General features: G+C 41.7%; 1 protein-coding gene across 3 annotated transcripts in view; it reads left to right on the forward strand.

The window, feature by feature from the left end:
* The window catches only part of celsr1a (cadherin EGF LAG seven-pass G-type receptor 1a), an 85,069-nt gene that overhangs the window by 34,362 nt on the left and 35,745 nt on the right, over nt 1-14,962 (forward strand). For 2 of the 3 annotated variants that reach the window (XM_044021208.1, XM_044021210.1), the window contains exons 3-7: nt 60-348; nt 3,069-3,291; nt 5,848-5,963; nt 8,012-8,100; nt 13,759-13,839. In XM_044021208.1, the coding sequence (XP_043877143.1) occupies nt 60-348; nt 3,069-3,291; nt 5,848-5,963; nt 8,012-8,100; nt 13,759-13,839 (798 nt within the window). The remainder of the gene's footprint in view (nt 1-59; nt 349-3,068; nt 3,292-5,847; nt 5,964-8,011; nt 8,101-13,758; nt 13,840-14,962) is intronic. The other variant, XM_044021211.1, reaches the window with a different exon arrangement.

Below are 14,962 nucleotides of genomic sequence, written 5' to 3' on the forward strand. Positions count from 1 at the left end.
GAAATATCCAAAACCAAACCTTTTTTAATAACATGACTTAAATTTCATGTTCTGCCTAGGTGTTGCCATTCGATGACAACATCTGCCTACGAGAACCCTGTGAGAACTACATGAAGTGTGTGTCGGTGCTGAAGTTCGACAGTTCTCCTCCCTTCATCGCCTCTGAAACGGTTCTGTTTCGGCCCATCCACCCCATTAACGGGCTGCGCTGCCGCTGTCCAGTTGGCTTCACCGGGGACTACTGCGAGACGGAGATCGACCTGTGCTACTCGGGGCCGTGCAAGAACAATGGCAGGTGCCGGAGTAGAGAGGGCGGATACACCTGCGAGTGCCTGGAAGACTTTACCGGTGAGTACATGAAAAATGTTGGCAAAATAATTCGGGGTTTTTTTGTCCAATTTTTCCACATTTTCTTTCAATTACACTGTTCTCTATTGTGCTAAACACAAAGTACTTCATTACAGTAATATGTTTCCAAAGAAAGCCCCAGCAGTCCTTTATGAGTATGTGCAAGGTTTTCCTCTTGTGTCTGACAATGGCTTTTATGACTTTAACAAAACGAAACAAACCGCACTGACAGGTTGTGAGACCTTCCCTCACCTATTGTTGTAGCTTGAGGTCGACCCCAGTGCACAAGGAGAAAAAATGCTTTGTAATGCTGTAGGTATATCCACCACCTGCACCCGCACACACGTACGCACATACAATACAGTGGATTTATTGCCGTATAGGTGTGTGTGGAATGCAGATTCTACTGGTCCAACCAGGTCTGTCTCAAATATCACCTCATCTGTTACTCAAACCCCCACAAGGCATAAATAATAATTATTCTCAGAAAAGTCACAAGGTAGTGAAATTTAGCTTTTAAAATATTTGTCAAATTTCACTTTAATATGTTTAATTGTTAAATAGGGATAATGCAGCTTAACATAGCATGTGATGTGGTGCACAAAGATTTTGCAGCAATTGCTAATTTGCAACTTCAGTCCCTAGTAAAACAACAAATGTAGTATGAAACTGTATACAGCTGTGCGTGAAAGCTGTAAGTACAGTGACATCATTAGGCCCAGGTCATCTTTGTCTGCAGAGGTTTCCTAGAGTCTGTGTGGCATGAATTTCATAATCCACAGTGGTCGAACATGAGCATACATAAAGTTTGAGTCCACACTTAATTCTTACTTTCTAGTCCAGTTAGTGGCACACTCTACTTTTGGTCAAAGAAGGCAATGAAGAAAACGTGCCAGAGATTAGGCGAGGAGGTACTCTGAAATCTACACAAAGACTACAAGGATACACAAGACGTAAGATTAAGTATGTACGTGTTTAAGTATGAACAGAAATGAAGGCATGCAGAAATGCGAAGTGGCTCTGCGGGAAAGTGGAAATTAAAACCTAGCCCTCAGCTGAGTTATGGGAAGATTCAGAGACTTTCATCATTCCCACTGAAATCACCCCCAAATATTTCCCATTGTCACTGATCTTCCTCCCGTAATTCCCCCCCTCATTGAATCTGATACCTGACCGTCTGTCTCCGCTCCTCTGTCCCTAATAGTCTTGAGAGCCTCTGACAGCCTTCATCCCTCCTCTTTCTCTGTCCCTCCCAACACTCTACCACTCCTCTCCTTCTCTTCCTCCATGTTATCTGATGTAATTACCTGATTATAGCTGCCTTTGTCACTCACTGGCCGTCTCGTGGCCTCTTCTCATTCTCCCCGTGTCCAGCTTCTCCACTCACCCTTCACATTTCCCCTTACCTGTATCCCAGTGTCCCCTCTTTGAAGGTCACAGTTCAATTTGGATAGCCAGCGACCATCAGGGGCCATTATGCGGCTGATGACAGCAGAGGGAGGGGCCTGCTCCATTATCCTTGGGTTTCCTACATTATAGGAAACAGATCCTTATAATTCCACCTCGGAAAACAGGATTATTCCGAAGAGAGAAGGGCCATTAGCTGGTTCCTCATGGCGGTGTCAGGGGTCTGTGTGTGTCAGGTTGGGAGATTTTGTCTGGATAGCAAGTTGACACACAACTCTGCATGGGACACAGGGGCACCTATTACAAATGATATTACAGTAAAAAAAAAATAATAATACATTTCCCAGTGTATTAGTGAAGGAATTTAAACAAGCAGAGCCAGAAAAACTGGCGCTACTCACTGATTTTGGTCATTTGGGAGGAATTTCCCACAGAGAGACCAACTATTGAAAATAACTCAATAAGGTTTTATAAGATAATTAAAATTAATATCAACATGCAGCCTCTGAGTTAGTCAGTGATGGACAGACAACCCCAGTCCACCAAGATCATAGAAGACCATCTCCTGTGCCAGCTCCCTACCAGCAACTGTTTTACAGCTGCATTTATGTATTGTATTCACTGACAGCAACTTCAATAGATAGGATTGCAGTTTATTTTACAGTTGTGGTGTAGATATTGTATTGTTATATTTGAATGATTAACTACTGAAACAATTGAACTAAATGTTTACTGATATATTGGACTTTCTTGAAGCAAAATGGTTGATGGGGGAAGTGGACATTTCTACAGGCAATCCAATATTATTTAAGACGACATTTTTCACATAACACAAAACATATGTCATAAATCCACGCTGGAGTGATGCTAAAAAAGATTTAGAAGGTCAGCTCTTATCTGATCCCTGTGCAGTTAAAAAGTATAAGCACACGTTCTACTATGGCATGGAATGTCTCATCCTCATGTTCAGCTTTTCCACAAACTTTCTTCCATTTTTTTTGCCCTTATCTTTCCCTTTCCTTTCTCATTACTCCTCTTTATCTCCCTTCCTCTGTCTTCTCTCCAAACATGGCCAAATCACTTAGTGGCATAGACTTACAGGCATATAAAAAAGACGTTGTGTTTAGACAGAGAAAGGCCTTTTCTTTTAAATTAGTGTTTTTAATAAAAAACTGACTCAATAGGTAGAGGTAAGTCGGTTCATACATTCAACAGTAAATATGTCACCTGTTCATGTTAAAGAAGGTTAAAAAGCAATAGTTTGTGCATGACTCAGAAGAGAAATTCTCATTTTGATTTATTTTTTCTCCTAGGTGAACACTGTGAGCTGAACGCCTCATCAGGCCGTTGTGTCCCAGGTGTGTGCAAGAACGGTGGCAAGTGTGTGAACCGGCTGGCAGGTGGATTCATGTGCCAGTGTCCACCAGGGGAGTACGAGAAGCCCTACTGTGAGATGACCACCCGCAGCTTCCCCGGACAGTCCTTCATCACGTTCAGAGGCCTGCGGCAAAGGTTCCACTTCACTGTCTCCTTCACGTAAGTGTTTTATCACCTCTTTTTTTCTTTTCTTTGTTCCTTTCATTCCTAATTCCTGCTCTCGTAATTACCACCAACTGCCAAACGCTCCCTTTCTACCTAAACTGTTTGGATTCAATTCAAGATGAAGGAAGTTGACTACACCCGACATGCTGGAGTTTACACTGATAAATGGGAAACTTAGCAACTCTGAATTTTAGTATTTTAAGGGTGGACAAAAGTAGCTTTCCCTTCCTAACTCGCGATTGTCACTTGAAGATCCCATCAGATGTATCTTTCTAAAACGTTATCAATGTTAACTGTGCTTTTGGTTACAAGAAGACATTTCGACATAGTTGGGAAAGCACAGGTGTTACTAATTAACATTAACAATAGCTCTGTTTAGTTCAATGCTCCAGTCGGACATGAGCCTGGGAACAGGGAGCTAGCATGAACAGCACAAGGACCCTGAAGCTGAAGCTAAATTGATGGCAACCATTGTGTTTACGTGATTATTTACACCTGTGTTTGCAGAATTGTTGCAAGGTGATGATTTGTGAAGATTAAGAAGAAACTTTAATAGAAAGAAAAGTTAATCTCTGCTGTTTTGCTGTGTAGCTTGCTAGCTTTGTGTAGTTGGTTACAGAATCAGTTAGCTAAGCATACTAGCATTTGCAGCTCATGTAACCACAAATAAAAGTGCTGTTTATTTCAGTACTTCTATTTATATAGCCCATTTTCCACCAACATATCCAGGAACTTATTAACTGGGAATTTAATTTTAATAAAAAAAGAAATGTGTTGTGTTGGGGGTTGCAATGGAGTTTCAGTGGGACAGTGTGTATAAATCAAGCTTCAAAATACTTTTCACCGACGCTCGCTCTCCACTGCAGCAGCTGGAGACAGCAGCAGCTGAGTGTGTGTGAGTGTATGTGAAACCTCTGATCACAGACAGACCATGATATGATTTTCCCCCTCGTCCGCATAATTTATTAGTTTCTTCGCATCGCGATTGATGTGCATGGGAGGGTGCGAGGGGTGTGAATACCCGCTAAATATTGTTGGCAGCACTGAAACAGCTGCGGTGCAGTGTTCCACCAATCAGTGTTCTTCAGCACACAGCCCCGCCCCTCTAGAGTTCATAGTGATCTGAAAAGTCCCTAGTCGTGAGTAGGTACTTCTTTCGAGTAAAGTTTGGGGTCGATGAGGTAAATGAGAAACGTTGGAAAAAGGGGCTTATAGTTACATTCTTGGTTTCAGAAAAGCCTAAACATAAATATTTCAATAGCTTATGAAAATAAATATCCTATGTGAGCTTTATGGCTTTATAAGTGTCTTGACTGTAAATCATCTGGATAATAGTTTTTTTTGGATTGGTACCCCGCATAACTTTCCTCTATGGACTGCAGCATGTTTGTGATCGCTGTGGTGTGTGTTAGTAAATGGTAACTGATGGAGTCTTAGGAACTGCACAAATAAACACTTCAGTTTGTGTAGTGTTTCAACTGGGGCGTGCTGAAACGTGTGCACACTTTTCCATTGTGTCCCAGTTCCCTCGTCTAAATACGGTCACACACACATACTCATAAAGGCAAATAACACACACACCGACTAAATGTGTGACTTCATCAAGGTGTGTTTGTGTTCTCACATTCTCAAAAAAACTGAAACTGCTGGAGGAAAAATAAACCCTGGTTCAGCGAGTTTCAGACTCACACACAAAAGTAAGGTAAGCTTGATTGTGCGAGTTCATGATCCACATGATGGTGAGAAAGGTTTTGTAGCACGGAGAAAACAGGAAAGGCCGTGATGAGTTTCCCTTATCAGTGTTTGGTTACAGCCGTCCTGACTTCCTGCCCTCCTGGCCTCGCTGGCATCTGCTGGCTGACTCCTCTGCCCTCACCTTGTTCTCCGAACACGGACTCACACACACACTAATAGCCATGTATGTGAACTTTGTACCTCCATTGAATAAACACATGAAAAGGTAGTTACCGGGTTTTTCTCCCTCATGTGGGTACGTTCATGCATCGTCTGAGGCAGAGGAACTGTTTCCTGTCTGCAGCCTGCCGACTTCACACATCCTGCCTTTCCTTTACGAGTGACTTTTCCTCAAGTGCTCCTCGGCTCTTTCATCATAAAACTATCTGCAAGCCACTTAACCATTGAGTCCCGGTCTGTTTGACTTGGATAGGTGCTTAGAAATGTGACAGGAAACATGAGCTTTCGAATGGAAAAACAACTGGAACCTATTCTGTGACACACATCTGAAGGGTCATACTAAGTTTTCAAAGGAAAAGCGCATAAGTGGCACAAAATTGACACATAGGTGAATTTTGACATGCCCTTATTATGAGGACCAGAAAGAAAATGGAAAAAATAAGTCAGCGTCAAGCGACTTTACAAAATAAACAGAAAAGGTGGTTTGGTTCAGCCAATACTGAACAACTTAACCCTGCTGTTCCATATTTCAAAGCATTTTCTCATTTGTTTTTTGGTTAAATTCAAAGATTTCTGTTCATGCTGTTCTTTCAATTTATGGAATAAATAACCACAAAAAAACATTTGTCTTTACAGGTTTGCAACCAGAGAGAGAAATGCTCTGCTCCTCTACAATGGCAGATTCAATGAGAAACATGATTTCATCGCCCTGGAGATCATCGATGAGCAGATTCAGCTGACCTTTTCTGGAGGTTAGGCCTCACCGCTTGTGTTTTTCAAACTGTGTGTGTGTGTGTGTCTGTGTGGACGTATGTGTGTGGTCACACATAATAGCTGGTAATGCCAGCTGCAAACGCAGGTTTAAACACACTTTATCTAAAGTGACTTTCACAAAGGGCTTGCTAAATAATTCTTATCAGCATTTGCTATCTTTTGGCAGCGTTGTGTTTTTTTTGTCTTTGTGCATGTATCTAAATGTTCAGAGTTTGAACATGTTCATTCGTGTGTGTATACAGTGCGTTTCTTTGCATGTAGGTAAGAAGAATGGGTGTGTGTTGCTATTTTGAAGGCAGCTGCTTCCTCAGAGTGGGACATGCCAGGTTGATAAAGGATGGCCAACACAAACATACACACACTGACTTTTTTTAAGCCTTTAACACACTTACCACCACATGCACATATACATGCAAACATACACTTTAAAGGTCTAGTGTGCACAAATGAGTGACATCTAATGATGAGACTGCAGATTGTAACGATTCCACTCACCTGTCCTTCTCCCAAGTATGTCGGGAAACTACGGTGGCCCTCGCATACCAGAAAGGTTTTTATTCTCCTTTGTGTTGTGAGCTTCTGCTTAAACAATCAAAGTGTGTGTTCTGGCTGGTTTGTCTGTTCTGGCGGCAGTGGAAACATGACGGTGCTCCATAAAGCACGGCCCTTGCACATATAAATAGCTACTTACACAAAAGTGATTTTTAGGGTTGTTATTATTTATTTTATGGGTAGTATATTCAGTTTCTGCCAATATACCCTCCTAAATGTTACAGACTGGACCTTTAAGCACAAGCAAACACCCCCTTTACAATGGTAACTGTAGGATTGTAGATCAAATACATATTTCTTGCACTGGTGACTGTTTGTTTTCAGAGTTGCTTGATTTTCCCATGGTTCCAAACAGGGAGGAATCCAGCGCAGTTTGATTATGTTGGGTGAAGCTTGTTTGGAATCCATGCCAAGTCCTTGTGCCCTGCTTTAGATCTGAATCATGACAAAATGCTGAACGCATGAATCATCACATTAGGCACCCGATGATAGGAGAAGAAGGACACAGTTATGAATCTAAAACTTCACCTTTGTTAGGTACTTTTTCCCCCCCCAGTCTGTTAGCAAACATGATTCATTAACTTTTGAACACAGTCACACAAAGAGTGGCATTTCTTGTCAGTGTTGCTGTACGGCTTACTGATTTCCAGAGCAGTGGATTCCGACTCCTGCCTTTGGCAAACAGAGTGAACCCCCCCGAGTACATTTGGTGCCATTGTGCGCCACAATCTCCTCACTGAAAGCTATTGATGCCGCAGATTAATACTGGCTTGACTAAAAGTTGATTTATGACCACGGTGTGTGTGCCTTTAAGCCTATTAATCTGCATATGTCAAGTTTAGACACATGGTTTTCCTTAAATAGTAAATAGTAAATTATCAACAAGCCACAGAATATGTTAACTGAAGATTCCTCCTCTCATTAAATCTACTCCTTAGATACACTTTAACACAATCTCACTTTTCTCAATGAAAAGAAGAATTAATTAAAAAATAAAATGCACTGTCATGCAGTTTAACACACTCACAGTTTTGTAGTTAGAGCCTCTTGTGGTCTGGTTTGAGCAATAGTTTTTAGTGGCAAATGTTGGCTAACAAACATTACCTTACATATATTAACTTTATGGTATTTATAAACACTGCGTGTGTTTGTTTTTTAACTTTGTAGTCTCCTCTTGAATTGTGCTTGTAACGATGCATTTTCTTTTTTTTAGTACCTGTTAATGTAATAGCATGTCCGATGATTCAATTAACTATTTTCTCACAGTTTTGCTGACTTAAGTAATGGCTCCTTGGTGAAGTGACACATGTTCCTGTTTAACTGTTAAACCAATAAGCAAACAAACTATATTGACTTTTTAAACCTCCCTTCTTTCCTCTTCCTACCATTCTTCATTCCCCATTCATCTTCAATGTTTTTCTTTTACCCTCCCTGCTTTTACTTCTTCCCAACCCCTCCTATCCTTGTCACCCAGGTGAGACAAAGACCACAGTGTCTCCCTACGTCCCAGGCGGGGTTAGTGACGGCCAATGGCACTCCGTTCAGCTCCATTACTACAACAAGGTAAGGAACTTAATCAAGCAATCGACTGACCACAGCCTCCCTTTTTTCTTTTATTGAAGCTTCAAATCATAACTGGTGATAATGTGGGAGTGAAGCATATGAAATGTGGCTTTCTTTGAGGCTACCAAGGCGGTTGACCTTGAGTGCTGATTTTTATCTTACAAGTGAGGCTTTAAAAGGTGACGTTGACTCTGCAGAGGCGTGGTTCAAAGGTTCATCGGCGTTATTTCCCACTTTGACAGTTACATGTTTCGGCCTCTAAATATGCATCCATGATTGTACAACCTCAGTGGAATCTTACTCACCGATTTTGTTTGTTAACGTCTGACATCTATAGTTTGCTTCATTCACAGTGTCGAGTGTTGTTTTTTGAGACGTTCCCACGATGCTCCAATCTCAGAAAAGAGACAGCGATTATTACACAACTGCAGCTCATGTAACTACTTCAGTTGTAACATCATATTAGAAGGGCTTACATTGCATTGACTTGAGGGTGTTATTTTCTAACAAACTTCCACAGCCTGTGGGCATTGTTCTTTTAACATCAAACCAAACAGGAAATAAGATAACACTTGCTTTCTTTGTATATACAGTACTGTATATCCTGCAGTTGTGGAGCAATTTAGATTTGTCTGTAAAGTCTTCCTAATAGGACGGTGTTTTTGAATGAATAATGAATTCTAGCCTTACGAGCATTAGATATAGATATTGGATGGATATTGGAAAAAAGAAAAATCTGATATATTCCATAAAGCCTAAAGTAGACATAGACCAATTAGTTGGTTTGGTAAATTAATCTGCTACAGTAGGAAATGTAACAACCTATTAGTATCGGTAAACTCTGGCTGTGTTAGTATCAGATGACTGCGTTCCTGCCAAATCTTTGCAACAGACCTTAAATTATGTGTTAATCCCTGAATATATCAGGGATGATTTTGGCCAAAGGCAATGACACACTCCAGTGCATTATCCCACTGATAGCATTCGTATTCACATTAGAGTATTGTGATATTGTTGTGACGTTTTTCCTCGCAAACTGGAAAGGAAGCAGGCTTTCCACTGATCAACTGGCTATCAGTGTTTTCATGCTTCAAACTATAGTTATTGTATTGGTCTTTTAAAATCTGCTATTGGTCAACCTCTACTTTAAAAAGCGAGATGCCTGCCACAGGGATGTGAGTGAGAGCGGTAAATGTCTGCCATACCGTTGGAAGATTATGTTTCTGAAAAGGCTGGTTATAGCAAGGTGGTAATTACATACAGCACAAATGTCATATTCACAGCTAAATTGTTTAAAAGAGGTAAAAGAAGACAGATATTGGTATTGCTACAAGTTCTGTGATATCGTTATATTGGGACACCAAAACGTGGCAGTGAGTCATGGATGATGCTAATGAGGTATGATGTTACAAAAGACATCAATCCCTCTTTATGTCACCTTCCTCCTCATCTCTTTCCTTCTACATCTGTCTTCATGTATCCACCGCTGGGAGCTGTAGCATCCCTGGCTTGACCTTAGACATCCAGCATTGTATTTCAGCGGCAGCAGCACCAGTGACTTGCAGTGTGTTAAAAGGAATACCCTGCGTCTTAGCCTAACGCTAACCTGTAATGCGCAGCATCTCACATTTCACACACTGTTTGCTTCTTTTTGTGTGTAGCAGCTATAGAGCCCATAGCGAACTTGGTCACCTTTACAGTGAGGTATTCATCAAAGGGGATGAATCAGGCTACACTGTCCCGTGTTAGCTGCAGGGTTACATCTGTATCTATTGTTTGAGGTGTATCCCGGCAGAATGCAGCTCTTTTTAGCAGCGCTGCCTGTATGATGATGATATAGACAATGGCTCAGTCCTTGTAGAGCTCTGTTAACACTGCTGCCAGGCTCCTGACTACCACAGATATTAGATAGGACTTCTTTGTGTTTGGTGTTTTCACGGATCTCCATGGCAATGACAAGATTAATTTACACGTATGAGCAGATTCCATGTGTTTTTCCTGTCCTGTGCAGTTAACTTTTTTATTTCTCCATCCTGACTGATCATATACTAGGTCTTTTGCTCCTGTGACATGCACAGACAAGTAGTACCTGCACAAAAACACACACACAAACTGTATATTACACTAGTTTATGAGTACATCCTTGTGTTGTTGGTGTGTAAAAGAAAGAGGGGGGTCTGTGTGTTCCACCAATGTCAGTCTCAGTGCAGACCAGTGATTTGCAAAGACGGTGACACATTCCGTTAAATTACCCTGAGGCCGACACAGGGTCAGCCTTTTTTTTTTTCATGTGTTGACTGATCAGAAGTAAGATTGAGTGATGGTAATTGAGCCCCACATCAGTTGCTGGAGGGTATTAGTGGAAATGTATATGTCAGAAAGCAGTAATACTCTCACCGTAGATTAGATGTGTTGACGTGTAAATGTCTGGATCTGAAGAAAGGCATACATGAGTTTGTCGTTCATGAAACGAAATGCACACACACTTGTCCGTGGGTTGCCTTGCTGGCATAGACCCAGAGAGACTTCATTAAAATGTTTCATCTGTGATGTTATTTAGTATTCTCCAAACAAAAACACTCACTGTTCTCTGTGGGGAGCTGTTTGGAGCAAAAATAAGGATCAGCATAGACCTTTTTTTCCCCACTCACTATAAACAATCAATACTAACTCCAGAACACAAAGTGATCACCTGATATGTCTGACTTTCTGTCTGTGATTGAGTGGTGTTACAGTTGTTTCTAAGCAACCAATGGCACAGTGGTCTTTATTTATATCTTTCCTGGTCTTGCTGACCACTCAAAGCTGTTTTACACTACAGTTTTGCCATTCAGGAGGGGTAAGTGGACACATTGGCATTTCAATAGATGACTCCCTCTATCCACTGTCTCCCCAGGTTAGACATCATATGTAAGACACGAAAGCCCTGCTTGAATAAATTCAGTTGGTTGTAATAGACAAGTAAGAGGAAAGAAGCCGGTGCAGCCTAATCCATGGTTATTTTTCCCCACAAGAGCCCCAGTTGTTGTTTTTAACGGCCCCACCTAACAGAACACACAAACATTCACACAGATGGTGATTTATTGGGTCAGATGATGAGGCGGTTTAAGTTGTACCCCCTTTTTAAATCTGCTTCTGCTCTTCAGAAGAATCAGGGTCCATCTTTAAAAAAAAAAAACAGGTCAAAGGTCAGTGGGAGGGTTGGTATGACAACAGACATGGAGTAGCTATTGTTGTAATGATCTGGGTCATTTGGGAAGCGCTGTGTGCTTGTGTTTGAATCCGTGGGGGGCAGACAAATAGAGGTCTAGTCTTTGTGTGTGTGTGTCTGTCTGTTGAATGTATGCAAATGGGAATTTGGGAATGTTGCACTATAGAAGTGGAAGGATGAAGACATTTTTGAAATTCCACAATGTAATGTCTCAAGGACAGGTAACTCTGTTAGCACAGCAAATCGAAACAGGAATGACACATACACACATAACTCTCTGACAGGTTGTCTTGGAGCAAAAGGAGTTGTCTTGGTGTTTGATGTGTAACTACAGGAAATGATGTCACTGGTTGCAGGACATGATGTTATTTAGCTGGACACCAGACAGGATGTCAGGCGTATCAGGATTGTGTCTGCCACACCACCTGCAGGGATTACATCAGGGTAAAAAAAAACACCCAACAGACAAGGACTGCTTAATTTATCATTTATCCACTGACTTTTACCACAGTGTTTCATTACAAATGTATTCATTCTACACTGCAACGTTGACACAGGGCGAGAGTCTGCGTTCAAGCTGGATGGGTCACCAGTCGATCACATGGCCAACTTACCAAAACAAAGCATTCACTTTCACACTCACAATGGCAGGAATCTTAATTATATTTGCATTTGCGGGCAGATTCACCAGCTATTGTTTCAACAAGAATGAAGTGTGACAAATTGTTTGGAAGTGAATCACAAATGAACTATTACCAGCAGCTATAAATAGGCTGAAAGTCAGCAAAGCAGATCAAGACTGACTGAGTTTGCAGTAGTTTTCTCGTTCTGCCTGAGCTGCATGTGGGTCTGTGATATTTACAGCCCGGAGTATGTGGACAACATTCCCAGACATGCTTAGTTCACTCTTTCAGCCTGTGCGGTTGTTACATTGCTGATTTAATCATCAGAGCATACTGTATGTGCAGATTACTTCACAGCAGAGCTCCAAGTACTTTATGAACATACCATGTCTATAGTATTGCACTATTTTCACATGTGATCATCAGGGAAATCTATTTGAACATTGATCTTTTCCAACGTCATCTGTGTCTCTCTTCTCTGATCTTTTGGTTGAACGTTAAGTCCACACTGTGGGTAGATGATCTTAAAATAAACCGCAAAGAGCCCCGCAAGAGTTTCTGTAATGATGCTTTCCTGGGTGGCCATAATGACTGAGATGGACACTTAGACACTTCATCAGCTGTGCATAACCATCAGCACTGCACCTATGTGTGTGTGGTATGATGAGAAACTGGGCATTTGTGGGTTTCTCGCCTCAGACATGGGTTCACGTTTGTGTGTGTTTTTTTGGTGAAGTTATGTTTTTTTGAGGTGAAGCCCCAGACATTGCATTTCCCCACTGGGTGTGTTGTTAGAGGAAGAGATCATGTTATCCTTTTGTTCTTTTCATAGACCCCAAACATTTAAGGTTATCGTCAGACGTAGGCACACACCCTTAAAGTTGAATTGTGAAACTTTGAAATATAAACAAACGTCCTGACATTCAAACCATTGTCAAATGAGTTTGCACAATGCTGATTCAGCTCCATGCAACTGTGTTTTCAGTGGTTACATCTTGTGTCGCATGGCGTGGCAACACTCTGCACGTAGAAAGTGATTTTAAGTCAAGACAGACAGGGACAGTGGAAACACAAAGAAGCCTTCACAAAATGTTTTAGAAGTTAAATCTGCTGCTCAAAGAATCTGGTCGATCAGCAGTTGGATAAATCATTTTTCCCCTCACACACCCCTGAGCTGCTGGTGTATGCACACAAACACCCCCCCCCAGTTTTGATATTTTAACATACAAATAATAACACATCATTTCTGTTCTTGAAGACCGAACAGAGGCAGAATAATAACATCATCAACAACAAAAATCACCAAAGTTTATGCACTGCAGCTTTATTTTGAAAAATTTTGGTTTGGATTTGTTCTGGTTTTCACACACTTGTGCTAAAAGTAAATATACTCTGTGTTTTTCCTGTTGTAAATTTCACCTGCTCTGTACATAGCACAGCATTTCACAGGGTGACGTAAATCTGCCAGTGACACCTTTGTCCAAAGGTGGAGGCGCATGAGTTGTAGCCTATTGTGTGAGGCAGAGCGGGGAGATGCTTTTGAAGTGGACACAGAGGAATGGTGTTTTTGCATCATGGGTGTAGCTATTGTTTGGATCTGTGCTTATTTCTGCTGTCATGTCGCGCACTGACTGGTGCAAACGAAGGAGAAAAATGCACCCTGTACATGTACACTAGCATTTTCTGCACTTAAATGCGGTGAAAAGAGATGAGACGCTGACATAAATACGCACAAACATCCAGCTCACATACAGTGGCTTGGCTGTGGGCTGCAGGTCTAATGCGGTGTGTCTCTCTCTCTCACGGTGTGTGTCTCTCTCCCAGGACGGGGGGAGTCTGGTGGACTCCAGTGGGGCTCTGCGGCTCCCTCTCTTTACTGCCTGGCTGGAGCTCAATCAGAAGGAGGTAACTCTGACCTCTAGCCTAGTCCCCACTGGTGTCTACTGGTGTCTTTTTTCCCCCTGGGGTCTCATTCAGTCCCTGCTCTGCTTTTAGTCTGCTGGACTAACTACTGTACATGCTTACCTCAGATATACAGAGGTAACATGGTGTCCTACTATGTGGTCTGGTTCTGGTCTGTTGATGGGATTGGCGTTTTGTTGGGCTGATGAAGGTGTGTGGTAACTTTGCTTCCTTCTCTTTCTCTCCTGTTTTTGGTCTCTGGGAGAAGTTTGAATATGATGTATCGCTTTTCACCTTTACCGTATGTCATTTCATGAAGATCTTTCAGAACCTACAAGAATCCCTTTAATTCTGATTTCCTGCATTGGCCTGCTTTTGCATGTTTTTGTACTCTTCTTGAACGTGAAACCACGTAAGACACGTAATTTCTGGTAGTTTTGAACACCACATGCAAAATTGTGGTGTCTGTATTAAGTGCGTAGAATGCTGGTGTTTTGTAGTTTTGGACCTACTTCACATTGTGGTCCGTGTTGTTTAGTCATGTTCATTCAGGAACTTATGGTTTGTTTGTGGTCTACTTTGCATAATTACATCACCCTTCTATCTGTCTGACTATTCAAAAGTCTACACACATATTTGGTCCTATATCACTGTTCTCTACAGCTTTGTCTGCTTCGTTCTATTTATTTGTGTGGTTAGAGAAGCTGTATAATCTATGAATGGACCAGTGGTGTATAAGTGATACAATATCAGCCTTATGCTCATCTGTCAGCTCTCATTGACTTCATATATTGAGGTTTGTTCAGGTGAAATAAACATGTCTGAGCCTTGGCAGGGAGGGAGACAGGCAGACAGGTAGGTAGGTGGACTCCCACAGAGCAGTGATAATGATTTCCTTGGCGGCAGTCAGATTCCATCAGAGAGGACTAATGACACTAAACAAGACAGATAGATGAAGATGGCACTTGTAATGAGCTTGGACAGTCAATTTCCAAGCAGTGGTTAAACTGTGATTTTGTGTGTGTGCTTAGTGCAGTGGGGAGGACTGTCATAACAGCAAAAAGGTTCTTGGTTCTTGTCGGGAATGGGATCATGTCATCACGCCACGTTGCATCATGGGCGTGTC

Source organism: Solea senegalensis, linkage group LG3, assembly GCF_019176455.1.
Source record: "Solea senegalensis isolate Sse05_10M linkage group LG3, IFAPA_SoseM_1, whole genome shotgun sequence".
NCBI classification, from domain to species: domain Eukaryota; kingdom Metazoa; phylum Chordata; class Actinopteri; order Pleuronectiformes; family Soleidae; genus Solea; species Solea senegalensis.